The sequence below is a fragment of the Panthera pardus genome, unplaced genomic scaffold (genome assembly GCF_024362965.1).
Source record: "Panthera pardus isolate Hobbes unplaced genomic scaffold, ASM2436296v1 HiC_scaffold_24, whole genome shotgun sequence".
In the NCBI taxonomy this organism is placed as follows: Eukaryota; Metazoa; Chordata; class Mammalia; order Carnivora; family Felidae; genus Panthera; species Panthera pardus.
The window spans coordinates 105312831-105335391 of record NW_026526810.1 but is presented as its reverse complement, the minus strand read 5'-3'; the positions used below and the strand labels follow the sequence as shown (position 1 = coordinate 105335391).

General features: G+C 38.3%; 1 protein-coding gene across 1 annotated transcript; it reads right to left on the bottom strand.

The window, feature by feature from the left end:
* Nucleotides 1-2676: 2676 nt before the first annotated feature.
* EIF2S1 (eukaryotic translation initiation factor 2 subunit alpha) lies at nucleotides 2677-22113 on the bottom strand. The gene is made up of 8 exons (XM_019451501.2): nucleotides 21969-22113; nucleotides 17780-18021; nucleotides 13640-13719; nucleotides 10587-10738; nucleotides 6865-6971; nucleotides 5168-5265; nucleotides 4121-4264; nucleotides 2677-3226 (listed from the first exon to the last, which is right to left on the bottom strand). The coding sequence occupies exons 2-8, from the start codon at nucleotides 18018-18020 to the stop codon at nucleotides 3101-3103; spliced, it is 948 nt and encodes a 315-aa protein (XP_019307046.1). The 5' UTR covers nucleotide 18021; nucleotides 21969-22113; the 3' UTR covers nucleotides 2677-3100.
* Between the last annotated feature and the right edge of the window lie 448 nt (nucleotides 22114-22561).

Below are 22561 nucleotides of genomic sequence, written 5' to 3'. Positions count from 1 at the left end.
TAAGCATATATACTGCAGAAATCATGGGCTCAGTTGGGAGAGATTACTCACACATACAAAAAAGAGTGAAGTTACAGTGTTTCTATGAAAAATGGCATTCAGAAAGAGATGCAGAGCAGAAGCTGCTAAAGGACAGAGAAAGATATAAAAGAATTAAATTAAGGCATGAAATTTTTGTTTTAAAGTTAACATTGAGACATGTAAGTACCAAGAAGCTTCACCAGTGGGGTTAATCTGAAGTAGTGAAAAGTCTGTATCATACAGTATCTTTAAAAACATTTTTATTACTTTCAAGTTTATACAGTAATCTGGCACAAGCTACTGCCAGCATTCTTGCCAAGTACAAGTGCTTAGACTTCCTTTAATGAATAGATATGTAACTTACATTTAAGGGGAATAGTATTTCCAAAGTGCTTAAGGAAAAAATTTTCCTTTTAGTTTGAACTGTCTCCTCTTAATCTGGTCTAGAAATACCTGACCTGAATGATCAGGAATTCCAAGCTAATGAGGTTTTATTTTATTCCTTACATTGTAAGAGACTGCCTTTTAAAGCACCATTTTCCATTTGGCATTTCACCAAGGTCTGATGTCCCTGGAATTAGTTTCTTTATTGCTCTTTGAATATCAACAAGTGTTTATCTAAATTAAACTGCATTTGGCCTGATGGCTTGACTCCAAATTGGTGCAATGGCACCATTCTATATAGGTGTATCAGAATCTTCATGCATTGAAAAAAGTAGATGGCCATCACCTTGAGGCAAATCAGGGGGCAACTGTTGCCAAGGTACCAGTACTTGAATTTTTAAAAATCCCAAACCATTTTAATTGATGGATCTTCATACAAAAGTAGCTAAAATGTTTGAAAGTATGGCAGCTGAGTAATCATCATAATGCTTGGCGTGATTTAGTGCTTAGCAGGTCTCTGTAGGTTTCCCCTAAATGAAAATGACCCACGTACGTACTGGTCCGTCTTCTTTTGCTATAAAATACAGCAAATGAAATGTTTTGAATGTTCCCACTTTTTCTCGGCTGTTTTTGACTTTCAATTATGATTAAACGAGACCCAAACTACTGCTAATTTTCAGTTGTGTGAACTGATAACTGCTTTTACCTCAAAGGCAGAATGGGGAGTAGATGAAATTGTCAGTTTTTAATGAAAAGACGCTGTGGGGAGATGCAAGATTTGGATAAAGTTGTCAATTGTCCTTGTTAATCTGTTCCTCAGGTTATTTGGAGATGGGTGTGTAGCTTGTCCTCACGTTTGAAAGTGATCTTGTTAGGGCAGCAGGGTATATGTATGCTTTTACTTAGTTCTCTCCTTCAAGGTATCAGTGAGGTATTAACCTTTTCTCTGGGACGGGTCATAAATTTGCAAAATTGTTGTAGAGCTGAGCAAAAGGCTTGCATGGGATAAAATCACTCACCATAGAGGTCACCGGTACTTCTCAACAGTTACGCCTTTGAAGTACAAAAACATCAGTAAACAAGGTGAAAATTCAATTCTCCTGCCTACAGCAAACATTTAGGGAGCATCGGTTATATTTTGATGACATTCTTGATGTCACAAGCCTTATAGACTAGTTTTTTGACTCCTCAAAAAGACCAAAGTGAAAATCATGTGCCAATATTTAGATCCTCCTCTAAATATCCCCAGTATGGCATGCTAGCTGGCAATCAAGGCTATCTCGTGGAAATAGCCATATGAAGTTATACTTTGGGATTTAAAAAGCTACTAGAGGCTGCTGAATTAAATAAAGGGACAAACCTCCAAAAATGGCATTGACTGTTTCACCAACACACTCTTCTATTTCCTAGTCCCTTTAATAATTGAATTAAGTCTAGTCCTCAGTCAAGTAAGGTGGGTTAGGTTTAATCTTTTACGTTTTTAAATAGCTATTCTTAGGAGTAATTAATAAAATGAATACATCTAGTACCTCAAGTATCCAAAGAGATTAAATCTATGAAACAGACCAGTCTTCAAACTCAAGACTTTCTACACCCTGGCTACTGTAACTTAACTTCAAATAGTAACTTAGATATGTATCTAAGTTACTATGTTATCTATGAAATTTCTTTACATTTCTTTACCTTTAGATTCATATACCTTTAAAACAATTAGCTCTTAAACATACAAATGATGGAAATATAGAAAAATCATTGTAATTGTGTTCAATCAGATCCCTATTTGTTATAAAGAACTAAAGCTCTAGGTGGCACCTAGTGAATGATTTAATGGGAGAGGAAAAAAAAAAAAAAAAAAAGCTGAGCAATGATACTCAAAATAACTAAGGCAGCATCTTTAAAAACAAACAAAAAAAACTTTACCACCCTAAATTACAAACTCAGGGCGAGCAGCTTAGTACACCAACAAGAACCAGTGTGATAAATTCTCCCTCATACCATGTATTCTCAGTCTCAAACTGGCAAAAGGCACACATCCTATGTAATTTTTATATTGTGTTTTAAGGCTTTTTCTCCCTAAGAGTCAACTGTAACTGTGGTTAAAATTGAGAAATTATTTTCTCCAAACCCTTCTTTGAAAGGATCCGCTGTATAGATCCTTTGGTCACCTGCCCTTATGTTTCTTCTACATCTAGACTAAAAGGAAGATAACAGAATTAGGATCTTAGTAATCATAATGCTTTTAACTGGTGACAAGAAGGAAGAAGCCTATAGTTAAATATCCCAGAAATTTATTTAATGTTTGCTTGATACATTTTATATAGAAAGGTTGAGGCTATTTGCTTTGGGTGCCCCCTTGTAAATCTCATGGAGGCACTGAACTACAAAGGGGTGCCAATCTGGAGACATCAGAAATGGAAACCACAAGCCCAATTTTATGTTCTTAAAGATTTATCTCTAGTGAAATTAGGCCCACTCCCTTAGAAAATGCTGAATGTTGGAGCTATTGTGTGAAAACAGCTGACTTTTTGACTTTTAGGAGGGCATTTCACATTTTGGTCTGTTGGAACATTTAAATACTTGGAAATAAAAAATATTCAGCTTTGAAGTTTTCAATACTGGAAAACTTTCAGTCTAGGGTTTACAGCCAGGAAGGGCTGTTTTGTGTTCCTTAAACTGGACTCTGTTTCCCACAAAGTTAATCTTCGGCTTTGGCTTCCATTTCTTCTGCATCATCGTCTCCATCCACTTCTGCATTCTCTCTCTCAAGCCTCTCAAGCTGCCTTGCAAGTTCGGTCTCATCTGTATCTGTGACCACTTTAGGCTGTGGAAGCAGAGGCATAATTTCAAAGTGAGATGGTTAAACAGTATACGAATTCAACTTTAATACTCTTATTGCCTAGTATTTTAACTCTTAAAAAAATACTTTTCCTTCACCAACTCTGCCATCTGTTCACTCTTGATTGCTGATGCATCATTAATAAATTCCATTAGATAAATAATGGGAGAAATGTAAAAGAGTGAGAGTATGGGGAAAAGAAATGTGTATTAAAAGAAAATATTCCCTTCTATCATTTTTATAAGCCAAAACTGAAAAATATGAAAATCATCTCGGTGGCTGTATCTTTCAAACCCATAAGATGTCTTATAAAAATGCATCCTCTGGGTTTAAAATAAATTACTTACCATTTTTTTCTAATTAGGTTTCATTCTTGTTGAGATGAAGAAAATATTACTCTTGTTCCTAATCCTTAGATCAAATTTTAAGCCTTCCACATTAAATTCTGACAATAACCACTCCTTTTTATTGTCTATTTTTTTTCTCTTTTGGGGGGATAAACCCAACATCCATCAGTGACCTTACTCCTGAATAACCATCATAGTTCTCATTTACTTCTAAATGAGTGACAGTTCTCATTTACTTCTAAAAAGCCCCTTTTTAAGGGCCCTCTGAGTCAATGATTATTTTATGCTTAGCAGAATTATAATCCTAGATGTATCTCATGTTTTAAAAGGCAGTGATTAAGTATTTTAGAATGCAAATCATTTAGAGATTTAAATTCCGTATGTATGTATGTAAGTAATCTCTAACCCCAAGGTGAGATTTGAACTCATGACCCCAAGATCAAGAGTTGCATACTCTACTGACTGAGCCAGCTGGGCACCCCTAAATTTCTTATATATTTTAAAAACAAGGCAAGAACAGTATAGACCTTACCTCCATTTGGACATTGAAGACACCCCTCTTTTCCTCAATCTTTTCTTTTATAACAGCCATAGCTTGATTGAGGACAGACAGGCCCTCTGTTCTCTCCAGGGTTGTTGTTGTCATCACATATCTAGGAGGAGCTATTAGATTAATCTAAGAAAGAAGAAAAAAATCAATTATGAACATAACAATACAACACAAAACCATCAGCATGTTTGAGAACTTTTTTTGCTAATCTGCTGCCTTAACAAATCACCCTAAAACTTAATTTCTAATTCTGTAAGTCAGCAATTGGGGCTGGTTTGTTAATGCAGCAAAAACTAGTTGATACAGTGATATAATCCAATGTAAACAGTCCACTGAAAGACAATATACACAATTAAGACTGCTCCCTCTTTGGTGGCTAAAATAACTACAGCCATCATCAGAACAATGGATAATTTGTTTCTAAAAGCAACAAAAATTCTTATTTGGTTCTAAACTAAACTGACAGAAGAAAATCTAAGATTCTGAATAACAACCATCTGGTTAATTGTACTGCTTAGAAGATTCAAACCAAAACTCCTAAAAGACGTGTGAATATGAGAATATGTTATCCTTTTCAAGATCCTATGGGCATTATGGGCACAGCAATTTTTTTGTTGTTGTTGTTTATTTTTGAGAGAAGAGAAGAGACAGCCAGCAGAGGAGGAGCAGAGAAAATGAGGGGGAACAGAGGATCTGAAGCAAGCTCTGTGCTAACAGCAGACAGCCCAATGCGGGGCTCAAACTCACGAGCCACAAGATCATGACCTGAGCTGAAGCTGGATGCTTAACTGACTGAGCCACCCAGATGCCCCATAGCAACTCTGTATTATAAAGGAGGTTTAGCACAGCCGGCCCTCTGGCACTAAATACCAATAGAAATCTTTATCCACTGTGACAGTAGCAGTACCATCCGTTAGACAACAGCACCAAGAACCACTCTGCCCGACACCTGTTATGAAACATGATCATAAAAAGAATCTGATTTGGTTTAGGTTGGTTTTTAGCAGGGGGAGAGAAAACATTACTCACCTTGATGGGCATGGTTTCTGTAGAACAATTCAAACCTGCTCTCAGGGCTTCTTTTACAGCATCAATGCCTTCATAACCATAACAAGCCACTTCAATATCTAAAAGTACAGAAATTGAAAAACGTATACCAAATAATGCAAAAAAGTACTGAAAGGCTTAAAAATCAGAGATGTGGCAGATACACTAGCACTCAAACACTTATGAAAGCTTTCATAATCCTTTCAGTATAGAAATAACCCTATATGTTAACTTTCATAATTATAAAATCTGAATATGCAGTGAAATGATATCTTCTCCACATCAAGCCCCTGAATGATGACTATAAAGGAGAGAAATTCAACAAACACCTTGATTTCTGCCTATGCCTGGGTTAAAATCATGATTCCAACATCTCTATGCCTCAGTTCCTTATTTGTCAAGTGGAGAGGAGGAGGAGTGTGATAAAGGCTGAATAAAACAATAACTGCAAGTTGCTTAGAACAGTTTAGAAATTGCATACCCTCTGACCCAGCAATTGCACTTCTCGGAGTTTGCCTAACAGAACACTCATATAACTGGGTAAGTGTCTATGTTACAAGCATGCTAATTTGTAATATTTTTTTCTCACAGTGAAAAAACTGGCAGAAGATAAATGTCCATCAAGAGAAGACTGGTTTATACTGGTTTTACTGTTCTATAAAATATCACACCTAGCTGGGGCGCCTGGGTGGCTCAATCGGTTGAGCGTCCCGACTTCAGCTCAGGTCATGATCTCATAGTTCATGAGTTCAAGGCCTGAGTCGGGCTCTGTGCTGACAGCTCAGAGCCTGAAGCCTGCTTTGGATTCTGTGTCTCCCTCTCTCTGCCCCTGCCTTACTCGCACTCTGTCTCTGTCTCTCTCTCTCTCTCTGTCAACAAACATTAAAAATATCACACCAAGCCATTAAAAAAAAAATGAGAAATAGTCCCATGTTTTGCATGGAAAGGCAACCATGCTAGTTGAGGAAAATTTTTCATAGTATGATCCCACCTTTGTAAAAAACAAAAAAATCTATGAATGTAAATAGCATATATTCCTATACAGTGTGTATGTGTAGGAAAAATGTCTGAAAGAATATACTCCAGGGGCGCCTGGATGGCGCAGTCGGTTAAGCGTCCGACTTCAGCCAGGTCACGATCTCGCGGTCCGTGAGTTCGAGCCCCGCGTCAGGCTCTGGGCTGATGGCTCAGAGCCTGGAGCCTGTTTCCGATTCTGTGTCTCCCTCTCTCTCTGCCCCTCCCCTGTTCATGCTCTGTCTCTCTCTGTCCCAAAAATAAATAAAAAACGTTGAAAAAAAAAAAAATTAAAAAAAAAAAAAAAAAAGAATATACTCCAAACTATATTAACAGTGGTTAATCTGCAGGCATAAAAGGGTATTACTGTACTATTAGAATATTTTAAAGTTATTTTCTAGAACAAAATTACACCCCCCCTTTAAAAAAAGGGGCTAACGTAATGTTAGTTGAATGCATATATGACAGTTTTCCCTTGTGTCAATATATACATTTTATGATTCAGTAGAAGCAAAAATAATTTCTTCAACTTTTCTTGTTGTAAGAAATAGACATTTAGAAAAATTTATAGATGTTGATATAGCAAAATATTCTTTGGTAAGTCTCATCATTTAACAACTTTTTAATTTATGCAACGTATTTTAAACATTTAAAAAATCACTTACCTGCTCGAATTTTGACAGCTTGTGGTGTCAAACGCCTATTAATATTGTTAATAAGTACTCCCCGTTCATCTTCATTCAAATCTAAACTATCCAAAATAGATGGGTCTCTAATTAAAGCAAAACAAAACACACACACAAACATAAAAGATCAAAGTTACTTTACTAATAACTGACATCAAACACAGTACCACAGAATGTTTAAGAGCACAGGCTTTAGTGTCAAGACTGAGTTCAAATCTTAGCTCTGCACTTTAATAATGGTGTTTCGGGGCCCTTCCAGACCTCAGTTTCGAAACTTGTAAAATGAGGATGAAAACTCATCCACCCAGTCACTGGACTGTGGTATTAAATGACAGTGCAAGTAAAGCACTTAGGACAATTATGACAAATAGAAAACACCTAACTGATTACTATGTAAAGAAAAATTTTAGAGATCTGGCTAAAACAAGGAATTTAAAATGTCTTCTAAAACATCTGGCATCCCACAATAATTAAGCATTTCCATGTAATTAGCAGTCTCTTTTCAAGGAGCCTGAAAAGAACAAAAACATACAAGCAAATTTAAAAATAAAAGTGCATCCTTGGGAATCAGTAGAGGAAGGGATTACTTTCAGTCAGTGGGCTCAGGAAGGGCTGCATGGACTAACGTGGCATTTCACCCGACCCTTCTGAGTGCCACAAGGCAGGGACCAGGGTCTTAGTCACCAGCATGGTTGCGGAACATGAACAAATGAAAAAACTGAATGACTAAAAGGATGGTAGGACTTTAAAAAGCAAAGGTAGAAGTGTTGTAAGAAAGTTATAAAGTATTAAAGTAGAAATGACATGAGCAAGCATCAGGCCTAAACAGCAGGGGTTCAGGAATGAAAAGCAAAAGAATTTGGGTGGAGGGAACTTTCATTCAGCTAATACTGCCTACAAAATGTAACAAGACAAACCATCAGAAAATGAGCAATAAGATGAACAGATGTTTCACAGAAGCAGCAGTAAGCACAGGAAAAGCTGTTAACTTCACCAACAACCAGTAAAATGCAAACCACAACAAGATACTATTACACCTATCAGTTTGGCAAAAGGGAAAACAATCTGAGATATATACCAAATGTTGGTGAGGATAAAGAGAAATAGGAACGCTCATACATCTGCTAGAGGAAATATAAATTGTAGAACCAATTCGGAGAATATTTTGACAAAACTGAGTCAATTTAAAGATGTGTGTAATCAGTCCTATGAGCCAACAACTCTACTGCTATATGTATACCTCAGAAACTCCCAAACATAGAGAAATGTACACGTATATTCTTAATAGCACTGTTCAAAAATACGGGATAAGGGTGTGTGTGTGACCTTATATCTCTTAATAGAGGAATAAAGTATATTCTCGAAATACTGTATAAAAATTAGTATGAAGTAGGCACACATCTATCAATTTCGAGAATCTTGCTCTTAACAGCCTTATAAGTAAAACTGTAAGGTACAGAGATCTGCAATGACAATAAATTTTGTTTTTCAGTTTACATGAATAAGAAATATTTTTAAATACAAAAATTCTATATGTACTTTACAGATATATATGTAATAAAACTATAAAAATGTAAATAATGATGCATACTAATTATAGTAGTTACCACTTACGAGGGGAATGGGTTGGGAAGGGTAAAATATGGTTTCCAACTATCTCAGAAATTTTATTTCTTAATTAAAAGAAAAAAATATGAAGCACATGTGGCATAGAATTATCTTTAAATGTGGTCACTCCATGGCTGATGAAACAAAAGAATGTTAGGGAAAAGGAAAGACAACATATACCAATGCCGAGCAGTAATGGAGGGGGTGCTGGAGGTGGAAGTGAGAGAGCTAAGCCAGGACTGGAAAATGACAGCACACCAAATTATGAAATGTACTGGCTGACGGATGCAGGACTGAAATCAGGGAGGAAAGAAATATACCACAGTGCTTAATGGTTAATAGCATAAGCTCCATATGGAGCCAGTGTCTAGGTCTGAATTGGGGCTCTACCACTTGCTAGCTCTGTGCACATGGACAAATTATTTCATCTCTGCTTCAATTTTCTCACCTATAAGACTGGGATAATAACAGCACTTATACCACAGGTTGTTGTGAGGCATATATAAATGTTAGCTATTCTAACTATTCTTCTTACCTTTCCCACAACGTAATATGAAGAAAAAAGTCACATGGGGGGACCAGGGGGACTGTAAGGGATTTGGAGCCCCAGATGAGTTGGCTTGTTGGCGACTCTAACAGTCCCAGGTCTTACTTGGCCATTTTGAGAGCTGAGGGGACCAATATCCTTTGGCAGCACAAATGCTGGGAAATTAACCTTGGTGTAGTGGTGAGGCTGCTTGTGGGGCATTAACATTTGGGAAAGAGTAGGAGGTGCAGAAGGAGAGACAGGAAGTACACAAAAGTGAAGGAGTCTGGCTATTAGAAAGGATACGATACTTGCTACAGGAGAAAGTAGAGGAAGGTAGTAAAGAAGTTTGCTTTTAGTATAAATGGGAGAAGGTAGAGCATATTTTTATACTAATGGAGCAAAACCAACAAAGATAAAGGCTGAAAACCCAAAAGAGAGAATAATGGATAAAAAGAGATCCCTGAGCAGTAGCTGTGCACAGGTGGTAAGATTAGTTTGAGAGCAGGAAGGATATGAATTCCAGCATAGGAGGTAATGATGGATGGGAGGGAGAAGTTTGCTGAGATAGTGGAAGGAGTACAGGAGATCCTGTGCAATGGCTTATATTGTCTTTATAAAATAGGTAGTGAAACATACCAGTTGAGAGGGAGGGAAGGGGGGGGGACTGGGTATCTGATGGAGAGTGTGGAAAAGCTCTAAAATAGCCACTCTAAGAATGGGAGAAGAACTGACAAAGAGCAGAGAGAATGTGAGGCAGCAGTGAAGGCGCAGCTGAGGTTGGAGACCATGAGTATGCAGTGGCACCAACCTGCAAGACTGTGGTTTTTCCTAGCAGCACCCAGTAGTCTACAAGTGTAGAGAAGGCAGGAACATCGATCCAAGGCTGGATGTAACAGAAGGAAAAACAGGGCAAAAGCTCATGACATTGGCAAGAAAGTTGTTGGAATGATGGACCATGGTATGTCTATGCTGAATAAGAAAGAGAAGGCAGGAAAGGGTGAAAAGACAGGGAGGAAAAAAAAGGTCTGGAATCATAGACTGGCAAAAGAATTAGGAAGACACACAGTAGAGCTAACTATGGGGGAGCTGGAAGGACAGGAAGCTGTGCTAAAAGAACAGAATGTATGAATTACAGGTTTTGGAAACACAGCAAATTCTGGTGATAATAAGACCCAGGGTGAGGCCACATGAAAACTGGCTTAAGTGGCATGGGCTGAAGGTCAAAGGAACTAAGGTAAAGAAAATAAGGTTACTGTTATAGATGAGACATCTACACTGGACCTGAAGTTAACCAGAATAACAAAACTAGGAGGGGAAAACGTGTAAGTGGATAATGTGAAACCATATGGTTTACAAAAACTATGGTGTACAAAATTACAGATGCTTGGTTATATAGGATTGGCCCATATTATGGGCCTTTTATACTGAAATGTTTTAACCTAAATTTGGCAAGGACAGAATACGTGGATGTTGTGCTTTTATTATATGTCAGGCTCTCAACCCATGTGCTAGAACTAGCACAGCTGTGGTATCAAGGTAGAAACAGCCAAGAAGATGTTCTTACGAGACTGCATGCTTAAATGCATCATAGGCACCGTATCCGGGTCTCTTGTATTTGTCATCAAAGACCCAGGCAGTCCTCTGGAACAGGCTCTCCAGCTGCTCGTCCTTGGTGTACTCTAACACCTCAGCAACATGACGAAGAATACTGTAAACCTAGAAACAAAATGAAGAGTTCAACAATTCAAAGATTCAAGAGAGCTATTAAAAAATAGGTATTTTTATATTTCAGTAGACAGCATATAAAACCTTGGTTAATTAGACTACAATAATTCCTTAACAAAAGATTAACATACAAGTTCTTTTTTCATAGAGAAATATTGGCTTTCCAATAGTAGTTAACTCAAGTAGGTATAACAAGTAGAAACAGGATGTAATTTAGTGTCCTAAGACCCAGACTATGAGTTGACTCTGGGACTAATTAACCTCTCTGAATTTGTTTCCTCTTCTGGAAGAAGGAACTACTAACATCTCTCCTTTTTACAGCAGTGAGCTCTCACACAGGTCAAATATATCCAAATGCAGCACACTACAAATGGAAAATATTGTACAAATGTACAAAATTTATAAATTATACAAATCCTCTTATGCAAGTGCAAGCTATTATTACTACTCCATATGACAGCATGGAGCCAGAATTGAGATTTTAATATTTTTCTGCTTTGTTATCATTTTAACAGTTATCCTTCAATCCTACCTACCTCCCACTCACTGCTGCCAAACCCTTTTTCTAATTTCCTAAAAATAAAAGGGCTTAAAGACAAGAAAAGAGGTTTTCACATTACATATGAAAATTGAGTGAGGAGAGGTACTAACATTGCCTATTTCATTCTATCACCTTATCATCCTGATAAGATCTACTAACATACTCATTTTACAATATTCTAAGGGGACAAAACAAAGTGAAAGTTTCCTAGAGTGGAGCTTATCAAACTTAGTGGGACTTGAAATACTGCATTAAGTGGTCAGGTGATGTCAATGCTGCTGGTCCAGAAACTACATTTTGGTTTTTTTGTTTTGTTTTTATTTAAAAAAATGTCTTTAATGTTTATTTATTATTGAGAGACTAAGAGAGACAGAGCATGAGCAGGGGAGGGGCAGAGAGAGAGGGAGACACAGAATCCGAAGCAGGCTCGAGGCTCTGAGCTGTCAGCACAGAGCCCATGAGATCATGACCTGAGCGAAAGTCAGACACTCAACCGACTGAGCCACCCAGGTGCCCCTAGAGACTACATTTTGAATGGCAAGGGCCTCAGATTATTATTATTTTTTAATTTACGTACTTGTTTTTTAAAAGTTTATTTATTTTTGAGAGAGAGAGAGAGAGAGAGAGACACACACACACACACACACACACACACACACACACACACACCATGCGCTTGAGCACACAAACAAGGGAAGAGCTGAAAGAGCGGGAGACACAGAATCCGTAGCAGGCTCCAGGCTCCAAGCTGTTAGTACAGAGCCTGACGCAGGGCTTCAACTCCAGAACTGGGAGACCATGACCTGAGCCAAAGTCAGACACTTAACCGTCTGAGCCACCTAGGTGCCCCAGGTCATCAGATTATTAAGAAGGGATTTTACTGATTGTGTTTTCTAATGTGTAAACCATACTGCAGTAATAGTAAACAGATCAGTAAAACAAAAGGAAAGGTTTGGATAATGGTCTTTTGGTTGTTTAGATTTGTATTCTCTTATTTATTGGGGTTAATCAAGATTTCAAAAATCTCTTCATTTAAAGCATTGTTTTCTTGGCATTTTACCTTAAGGACAGAAACACACAAGAGAGAGAGAACAAAAGAAAAGGAAAACAGAAACAATGGAAACAGTGCCATTAAGAACCTAAGACCTAGAGAATAAAGGATAATCTATATGGGACCAGAGAAGAGAAAAATATAGACAGAAGATAAAGAATGAAAAAAATGACTGTTCTTGCTTAATTAAGGCTTACTGCACAGAAGTAGGGAATTTCAGCAGAAATTAGAAAATGAAACAGAAAAGAACCCTAGCAAAGCGGGGGAGAGGAACTAGTAACAGGCCCCTGCCTGCCTTGCTTTCCTGGATTCACAAACCCTTGCTTATTCTTATTTTATTTTATTTTTAATGCTTACTTCTTTTGAGAGAGAGAGAGAGAGAGAGAGAGAGAGGGAGAGGGAGAGGGAGGAGACAGGGAGAGAGGGAGAAAGGGGGGGGAGAGGGGGGAGAGGGGGGAGAGGGGGGAGAGGGGGGGAGAGGGGGGAGAGGGGGGGAGAGGGGGGAGGGGGGGAGAGGGGGGGGAGAGGGAGAGGGAGAGAGAGGGAGAGAACAAGCAGGTGAGGGGCAGAGAGAGAGGGAGACACAGAAACTGAAGCGGCCTCAAGGCTCCATCTGAGCTGTCAGAGCCCAATACAGGGCTTGAACTCACGAACCATGAAATCATGCCTGAGCTGAAGTTGGATGCTTAACTGACTGAGCCACCCAGGCGCCCCTTTCATTTTATTTTAGAGAGGGAGGGAGTGCAAGTGGGGAGTGGGGGAAGGCCAGAGGGAGAGAGAATCTTAAGCAGGCTCCACTTTCAGCATGGAGCCCAACTTGGGGCTTGATCCCATGACCCTGGGATCATGACCTAAGCTGAAATCAAGAATCAGATGCTCAACTGGCCAAGTGACCTAGATGCCCCGACCCTTGCTTATTCTTAACATACAATAGCTGGTTGTCTCGAATATCCCCAAACAGGGTTTAAAGCCAGGAACTACATGTTACCGTAAGTCAAACTGACTGAAATCACCCATAGTTAATTTAACCTAAAATAACTTAAACACACTAACATCCAATAAACTCATTATAGAATAGTAAACCATAAGCAGTGCCTTAAGGTAGTACCACCACCAGATAAAACACTGCAGTCATAACTCTTTTGAAATTAAGACTTCAAATTATTCTTCTCAACTCATAGTTGTAAATGGAAATACAGTTACAGAAAATTCAGGGTTTTTTTTTCCTGCCTATAATATTACATGCTGATTATTAAATATATTAAATAGTGAACTAATTTCACTCAAATATCAAACTTACAGTTTTGGATTTGGTGAATTTATCTTCACATTTGATTGCTTCCTCTGGAGAAACTCTTCTTTTTGACAAATCAATATATCCTGTATGAGAAAAGTTTGAAAAAAAGCTTAGCACTGTGATAAATTTTTGCAACCATGTTGTTTGGTTGGCATATCTACACTTATTTCCCACTAAAATTATTATCAATAAAATGCTGCATAAGAAATATAAGATGAGAGATTTCTGTTTTCAGAAGGCACTTGTATCATGTAATTGCATATTCTGTATCACTTTAGTAGAGGGAATACTTTCAATTACCCAAATGAAAGTTAGTCAAAAGATTCTCTATACTTGTCTTTTTGGCATCCATCATCACAAGGTCAATTGTATTATCTATATTTTCTGTATTCTTTTTTTTTTTTTTAATTTTTTTTTTTTTTTAACATTTATTTATTTTTGAGACAGAGAGAGACAGAGCATGAACGGGGGAGGGTCAGAGAGAGAGGGAGACACAGAATCCGAAACAGGGTCCAGGCTCTGAGCCGTCAGCACAGAGCCCGACGCGGGGCTCGAACTCACATACCGCGAGATCGTGACCTGAGCGAAGTCGGACACTTAACCGACTGAGCCACCCAGGCGCCCCTATATTTTCTGTATTCTTGATGCTCCTTCTGTCTCCTGACCAAAACTGGTACTTCCTCATGGTGGCCCTACATGGCATGATGTGGCCACAGCACTGGCCTCTTCATGTCGTCAATCACATCCATAAATTAAAATCCCATGGGTATATAACGAGACAAGCACTTAAATGTATTCTGAAGAATTTAAGAGAAAAATAGTCTTTTACATTTACCCACATATTTCCTATGTCAGGCCTCACACCTCATCGGCCTGCACAACTTCCTTTATTGTTTCTTATAATGGAGATTTATTAGGTAATACATCCTCTTAAGTTTCTATTTACCCAAAAATGTCATCATTTTTGATCTTCACTATTGAATATTTTCTTAAAATATAGAATTCTGGGTTGACAATTTTTCTTTCAGTGTTTTAAATGGTCAGTCATTCAATGCTCAGACAGCCACTATTTTCAGTAATACCATACTAATTCATATTACTATTCCCCTGTAAATCATGAGTCGTTTTCTTTTGGCTACTTTCAAGATTTTCCCTATCTCTGTTTTTCAATGGTTTAACATGCCTAGATGTGGTCTTATCAGTATTTATCCTGCTTGAGGTCTGCCAAGCTTCTCCAAGTTGTAGATGTTTTTTTCAGTAAATACAGGAAACTTTTGACAACTATTTCCTCAAATATATTTTCTGCTCTTTCTCTCTCTTCTTTTGGAATAGAGCTTTTAATATTTGACACATTTTTTTTTTCCTGCTCTGTTCTTCAGATTGGTTCTTTTACATTTATTTATTTATTTAAATAGCCACATATTATTATTATTTTAATCTTTTATTTTTGAGAGAGAGACAGCGTGTGAGCAGGGGAGGAGCAGAGAGAGAGGGAGACACAGAATCCGAAGCAGGCTCCAGGCTCCGAGCTGTCAGCCCAGAGCGTGACACGGGGCTCAAACTCACCAACCGTGAGATCATGACCTGAGCCAAAGCCAGACGCTCAGCTGACTGAGCCACCCAGGTGCCCCTATTTATTTATTTTTTGATAGTGAGAGACAAAGCACAAGTGGGAGAGGAGCAGAGAGAGGAGGAGACACAGAATCTGAAGCAGGCTCCAGGCTCCTAGCTGTCAGCACAGAGCCTGACGCCGGGCTTCAACTCACAAACTGCAAGATCATGACCTGAGCCGAAGTCGGATGCTTAACCGACTGAGCCACCCAGGCGCCCCAAAATTGGTTCTTTTAAATGAACTCCCTGCAAGTTTGACTTGAGCCTTCTGCCATCTATGCTGTTAGCCCAGTGAGTTGTTTAGATATTAAACTTTTAATTTTAGAATTTGTATTTAGTTCTTTGTGAGAGTTTCTAATTTCTCTGAGATTTCATTTTTTTCATTCATTACAAGCTTATTTTCCTAATATTCTTGAGCAGTTAACAACATCTGCTTTAAAATCCTTGTCTGTTAACTCCAATATTAAGGTCACCTCTGGGTTGGTCTCCACTGACTGACTGCCTTTTCTCTCCTGTTTTCTGAAACGTTTAGTAATTTTGGACATCGTGAATAATATGTGCCAGAGACTCTGAGTTCCTTTATGTTCCTCTTGATACTGATTTTTTGTTTTAGTAAGCAAAACTTGTCTGAATTCAAATATTAAAGCTCTGTTTCCCCAGGTGGAAAGCAACCAAGATCTGTTTAGATTTTTACCCTGTTGCCCCTCATGGGGCTGTACCCCATCCTATACGTTACTGGTTCAGGGTTCTGGCAGAGATTTGAGAATTTATAATTTAAACTAAGGGGCTCTCCTTGAGTTGGTCCTTTCTCTAATCCTCATCACTACCTTCCAAATGTTGTGGTTGTCCAGAACTCTCATCTGATTCTCAAGCCATTGAAACACTATAGACTTTCCACTAGAATTTTAGCTGCCCTGCTGGAAGCTATCTATGGCATGCACTCAGACAAACAACTGTAAAACTTATCCAGTGCAGTTCCTCTCTTCCAAGGGTTGACCTACCTTCAGTTTTGGCCTGCCTTTGGTTGCTCCCAACATCTTTAGGCACTTTTTTTTTTTTTTAATATATATATTTGTTCACAGCTTTTCACTGTTTAACTGTTACATTGGAACATTTGTCCAACAGAACCTAATCCTCCAATATCAGAAGTGGATGCCCTCTACAGGATCTTCTGTACTTTGCTTGTATCTTACTCTAGGATCTTTCCATATCAGAACACTGAGATCTCATTCCGTACAAAGTTGCGCTGCATGAATGTTACAATTTATTTAACCATGATTTTGATTTTTCTTGTTTTTAATTAACACTGTGCAAACAGTGCTGCTATGAAAATACTTTTACATCTACTGTACTTAAGTATACCTTTTCACTTTTTTCTGATTGCAACTGAAAATATATTTGATTCCTTCTTGTGTATATATTTTCTATGATAGAAAATAAAATAATAGACAAGACACCATTTTAAGTCCTAGTGGGGCAGTAATATGAAGACTTAACACAAGTTTAAGGTATAATTTGTCTTTAGTAGTTTAATAATAGGGGGTTCTAGAAGCTAAGCCCTACCAAAACATATACAATAATCAATATGCTAAGTGGTAGTCACTACCTAAGGGATAACAAAATGTCTCTAAAGTTTATCACCTACGACTATAATCAGAGAAAAAAAATGTCAGTTATGTATAAAACCAATCACTTGCAGAAGTGTCACAATTAACTAGATGGCTGAGGTATTAAAAAAGACAAGTTCAATCAAGGTGATTGGTCTTTTAAGCAATGATGGTAACTACTATGTAAAACTAACACCTAATAAATTATAGTGAGACAATTATAACCAATTATTTTAAGGAAGTTGAACCCCAAACTTACTTAATGGTATTGTACACTGTGTCTAGAAAAAAATGTGTTCACAAAGGTGAAGATTTACATGGAGTCCAGAAAAATGGGGACAAGTAAAAAAATGAATACACATTCAGCACTATCTGAAATCTCTCACATGATTTTGGGGGAGTCACAAACATTCTGATAACCGAAGAGATACAGAATACTGGGTTTTGGGTGTGTGTTTGCAGCATATTGCTTTTTCAAAGCTTATATAAAATGTTCCTAAAATCCATTGTACCTTTGCCCCATTTCCATGTTCATCCAATAATCTGATTGCAAATTTAGCTTTAAATCAGGAAAAAAGCATCTTACAAATCTAAATGAACTAGTACTCTGGTTTACTTATCCTATCTCTTCTGAGTTTAGCCAAAATGAGTCAACTACCAAGATCCTGTAACCTCTGGGAATAAAAGTCATTTCACCCACAAAAACTAGTCCTGGGATGTGCTAATTAAGCCACTACTAACTTAAGAAGTCTTACTTAGATGGCTAATTGGCATCCTTCTCTAACAACTCTGTATGTAAAAAGAATTTAAGCATAAAAGGAGATGTTTTTGTTTTGTTTTTACAGCAGCCAGCAATTAAAAAGAAAAACTAAAATAAAGCATTTTTAAATCCAAAATATGTATTTTAGATATTTTTCCCACTTACCTTTTTCTTTGTCCACTCTAATGACTACCACACATTCATTCCTGCCAATTCTGATGAGTTTGTTTATAGAACGGATACGCCTTCTGGACAACTCACTAAGAAGAATCATGCCTTCAATATTGTTGTATTCCAGCAAGCTGACATAAGCCCCCATTTCAGCAATGGACCTTACGTTCACCATCACTACATCTTCCACCTCAGGAAATTTGTGTTGATAAAATCTACAACTTAGACCCGGCATTCTGCATTTTAAACAAAAGAATCAAGTGAGTGTTCAGTTAAGGTCAAAATAAAGAAATGTCAATTTTCCACATCTTGCCACTGGAAGAAATAATTAGTCTTCTCAACTCTTCAAACTTCTTAAATGGTACCAGAAAACAGATGGATGTTCAGGAACGAAGCTTTAATTTTTACGTGCTCCACATTTTTGTAGGGCTTGAGTGATTCTCTGACATCAGTTTTAGAGGAATCATAAAAACTAATGACCATCTATGAAGTATTCTGAGACTTAAGGATTAAAGGTACACCTTGAAACACTATTTTAAATACCACCACTTTAAGAAATAACAAATGATGGGAAGCATCACTACTACTATAAACCTATCAACAAAACCAAAGCTACTCATTCTCCAAGTCAGCTAAGACTTTATATACTACCACCCACATAAAGGGAAGAATCTTCCCACTACTTAAACCACAGCCCTCACCATATATCAAACAATATACCCTATCATTTATTCTAGCCAAACTCACAGTATCATGTTACGACAAAGACCAAAAATTTATTAACAAAAAAATAAATATAACTAAATACAACTAAACACTTAACTTCTATCGAATAGGTATACCCAATCTTGAGAATAGCTTTATAGAACTCCATTACTATAAAGTTCAAGCATCTCTTAAACTCCAAGCACTAAATATATTTATTTATTTTTATTTATTTTGGGGGGAGCACACGCGTGAGAATGGGGAAGAGAGGGAGAGCGAGAGACAGAAAATCCTGAGCAGGCTCTATGCTCAGCGTAGCCCAACAGAGGGCTTGATCCCACGACCCTGGGATCATGACCCAAGTGAAATCAAGAGAAGGATGCTCAACCAACTGAGCCACCCAGGCGTCCCAACCACCAAGCATTAAATATATTTAAAACTATTCCCTTTGATCTACCCAACCTACTTTCAGCACCACTCCTTTTATGACCCACAAGATTGAAATTATACCATGCACAGGAACATATTTTTAAAAGAAAGCTCTAAAATGAATCACAGTTGATTTTCATGTTTTTCTACTAACCTTAACCAATTTACTATTGTCAAAGTTCAGAAAACAGGCAGTAATAGGATCTAAAGGCCTACGAAAAATGTGTGAAAATTCATTTACTTATTTTTTTCCTAATTGGGCAATAAGGCTGCCATTACTTGATCTTAAAGACAGACCAGCCACATCCAGCCCACAGAACACCAGAGTTCTGCTGCAGTTCAGTTTGAGAACTAATTGCATCCACATGTATCTTCACAGTGGATTCCCACTGATTTTTACATCTACCACCTATAGGTATTGGCTACTGCCTGAGTACCACTTTCCCCCTAGTTCTATATTATAAATGAAGAAATTCAAACAGGCTAAGCAACTTGTTCTGTCATATACTGCTAACAACTGATAGTCAGAATTTGAACCTATGAAGTCTGGATCCATAGTCTGTGCTCTGATTCATCAGGCTATATATTCTCTCAGTATTACTGATAGATATATCAGAAGCATCTTTAAAAAATGCAATATACATATTCATTGCTGAATCACAGATCATAGATTAATGCAAACTTTTAGTACCAATCTATCCTGTTTAACAACAAAAATAAAGTGGCATATTAATAAAAGGGCCAAAATGTAGTTCTCTTGTAGCTTGACAAAATAGGGATTTAGCAAATAAAGGGAAGTAGACATTCAATGGCCAGAATTACCCAGTAAGAAACAGCTGAGCTGGTTGTTTCATTCTTAAATGGCTTTTTTTTTTTTTTTTCCTTTTGGACAGCTGTTGTCAAATATCTGTATGTAAAGCACTAAAATTTGAGAGCTAGAAAAGTCTCAAACTGGGTATCAAAGTAAATGATGTCACAGAATGTGTGAAACAGTTTTAAGAGATTTAATAGAGGCTAACCACATTTACTTACCAAATTTATGCAAATAGTAAAGCTGATAATTCTGGAGAATCAAGGCTTAATTTGATAATTAAAGAATACAAGCAATATTGTAAAAGAATCCTGATGGGAGAGATGAATGCTACTGCTCTAGGAGGTACCAGTCTCTTTACAATACACAAAGTAAAAAAAAAAAAAAGAACACAGCTGATGGTATGTTATTCAACATAAAGAATAGCCAGTAAGTACAAAATAGCTCTAGACATGGGTTTCAGCCCTTGCTCTCCTACCTACTACCTGTTGTTGCTTGGGAAATGCATTCACATTAAACTGTAGTTTCTAGTCTGTGTCATGGACCTTGCAGGTTTGTGGAATGTATCAAATTAGATTAAAATATATGTAAATCTGCAAAGTGTACTGTGCTATACAAATAATGACGATAAAAGGCAAAGGAGTAATTTTTTTGTATTTTGTAACTTAGTTCGTTAAACAATTATTTTTGCAGTATCTACTATGTACTAAGTACTACTAACACTTAAAGATTCTTACCTAAGGAAGTTAATCATAGAGTGGGAAACAAACTGGTAAGCATATCAATTGCAATATGGGGTACTAGGAAAGGAGTACAGTGAAGCAGGGTTCCAGGGAACCAAGGAACAGAAATATTAAATGACTTCCTCAAGGATAAATACTTAAAAGGTACTGGAACAGGAACTAAAACCAAGACTTCGCATAGTAAATCCAGAATACCTTTAACCCACAGAATCTCAGTACGTCAGAATACTGCAATATGGTATGTGTTCTTCAATGCTGAATATCCACCTTTCAAAATGTATTAACTGAACTCCAAGCCAATTTCAAATACCTTGTGCCTGGTCAAATGGTAGGTAGGACTCCTTAAACCAGTGCATGGTCAAGTAACCATAATAGATACAGGACGTCCACATTCCTTTCCAAAGTTAAGTGTGTTATGTGACAGAGACAATTCACGATAATTTTAATGTGTCTCTCACCGTCACCAGTAACGCTCTCTGAATGGTAGTTTCTAGAAGTGCTACACAAATAAGCTTTTAAACTATTTCACTGTAGTTGAAATAGGAAGCCCTGATTCCTACAAATATTACTGTGTGTCTTTTTGAGATCTTAGAATCAGTAACTGTCACTTGGCATTAGATCAACTCAGTAGACAGTAAAGCTCTATATAATTCACACACTGTTGAAAGACACATAATCACAATTTTATTTCCTTGAACAACTTCAATCGGGAGAAAAACCAGGACTTCTCTGCTACAACTTTTCTCCAAGAAACAAAGTAGCCTAAGTTTGGCGGATAATAAAGGGGACCTGAGGCTGAATACGCATTTAACCCTAAAATTCCCTTATCTTTTTAGTTATGTTTAACTGTGAGGTCACAGCGTGTAATTCTCTTCTCATTGGTGCTGAAATACGGCAAACCGATACTAAGATTAGTGAACTCTTCAACAGTATGTTTTAGCTTCGATGCAAAGGGTGACTCATTCTGTAAAAATGCACAAGTCAAGCGATACAGTAATATGAGCATCAATTTAAAAAAAAATCAATTATCGGACAAATAAACTATTCTTGGATCTTTCTAACCCAGCTCTTGTCAACGTTACGGACCACCCCAATGGTCCCTTCACGTGTCTGGTCTGGTTTCCACTGAGAGGTAGCATTTGCTTGGGGCGGAAGGAAAAAAAAAGGGTGGGAGCGGAATTCTTAGTGTCCTGGGGTGGGGGTGTCACAGCGTTTTCCCAAGGCCACCCCCTCGTCTCAAGGTACCCTCACTTTCAGTATATTGAAGGTGTACAGTCGTTTGGCCCACTTTCCTTCACAAGATCCCTCCGCTCGTATAATGACACCTCGGTTAACACTGCCGACCAAGCCGGCGCTGGCGGGTGGTGTCGGACACTTCCCGCGCAGGAACGGGAAAGGGAGGGGTGTTAGCCCAGGGCCTACTCTCTTTCGACCACCAGTCAACCGACACAACCAAAGTGAGTTCTTGAAGAAACCGATCTGGGGGACTAATCACCTGAGGTATGTATGTGAATCCCGCGCCGGGATCCCGTGCCGTGCTCTTTAATCGCAGAGATTAGACAGTCCAGCCGCAGCGGCAGCCGAACCTCAGCGTGCGCTTCGCTCTATCCCACCGCGCATGCGGAACCACCTCGCATTGCGCATGCGCCAGTAGAACAGCGGTCCCTCTTCCTCACTGATCATAGAGTCTAGGTCCTCCGAAGAAAAGGAAGAAAGTAGATCATAGGAGGACCTGAAAAGTACGTTTTCTCGGTTATCTGTCGTTTTCGTTAAGTAACCTTGAAGGCGCAGGGAACTGGTAGGACTCTGATTCCTTGTCCTTGAAGAATTAACTCTCTCTCAAAGCTTCTGTCAACCATGCGGTGGCGCTGTGACCAAAGACGAAAAGGGGAGGAAGAGAAGGAGTGTACTCCTCCCCTGTTCTTTCACCTCGCGCGTGCAAAGCCTTACTCAGCCTCCGGGGAGGGGGAGGGGGAGGGGCTAGGAGGCGAACCGGAAGTGAGGGGCGGTTCGGGGGTGGAGGGGGCGAGGCCTCAACATCCGGGCATCGTCTTTTTTTTTTTTTTTTTTTGTCCTCCCCAACCGCCC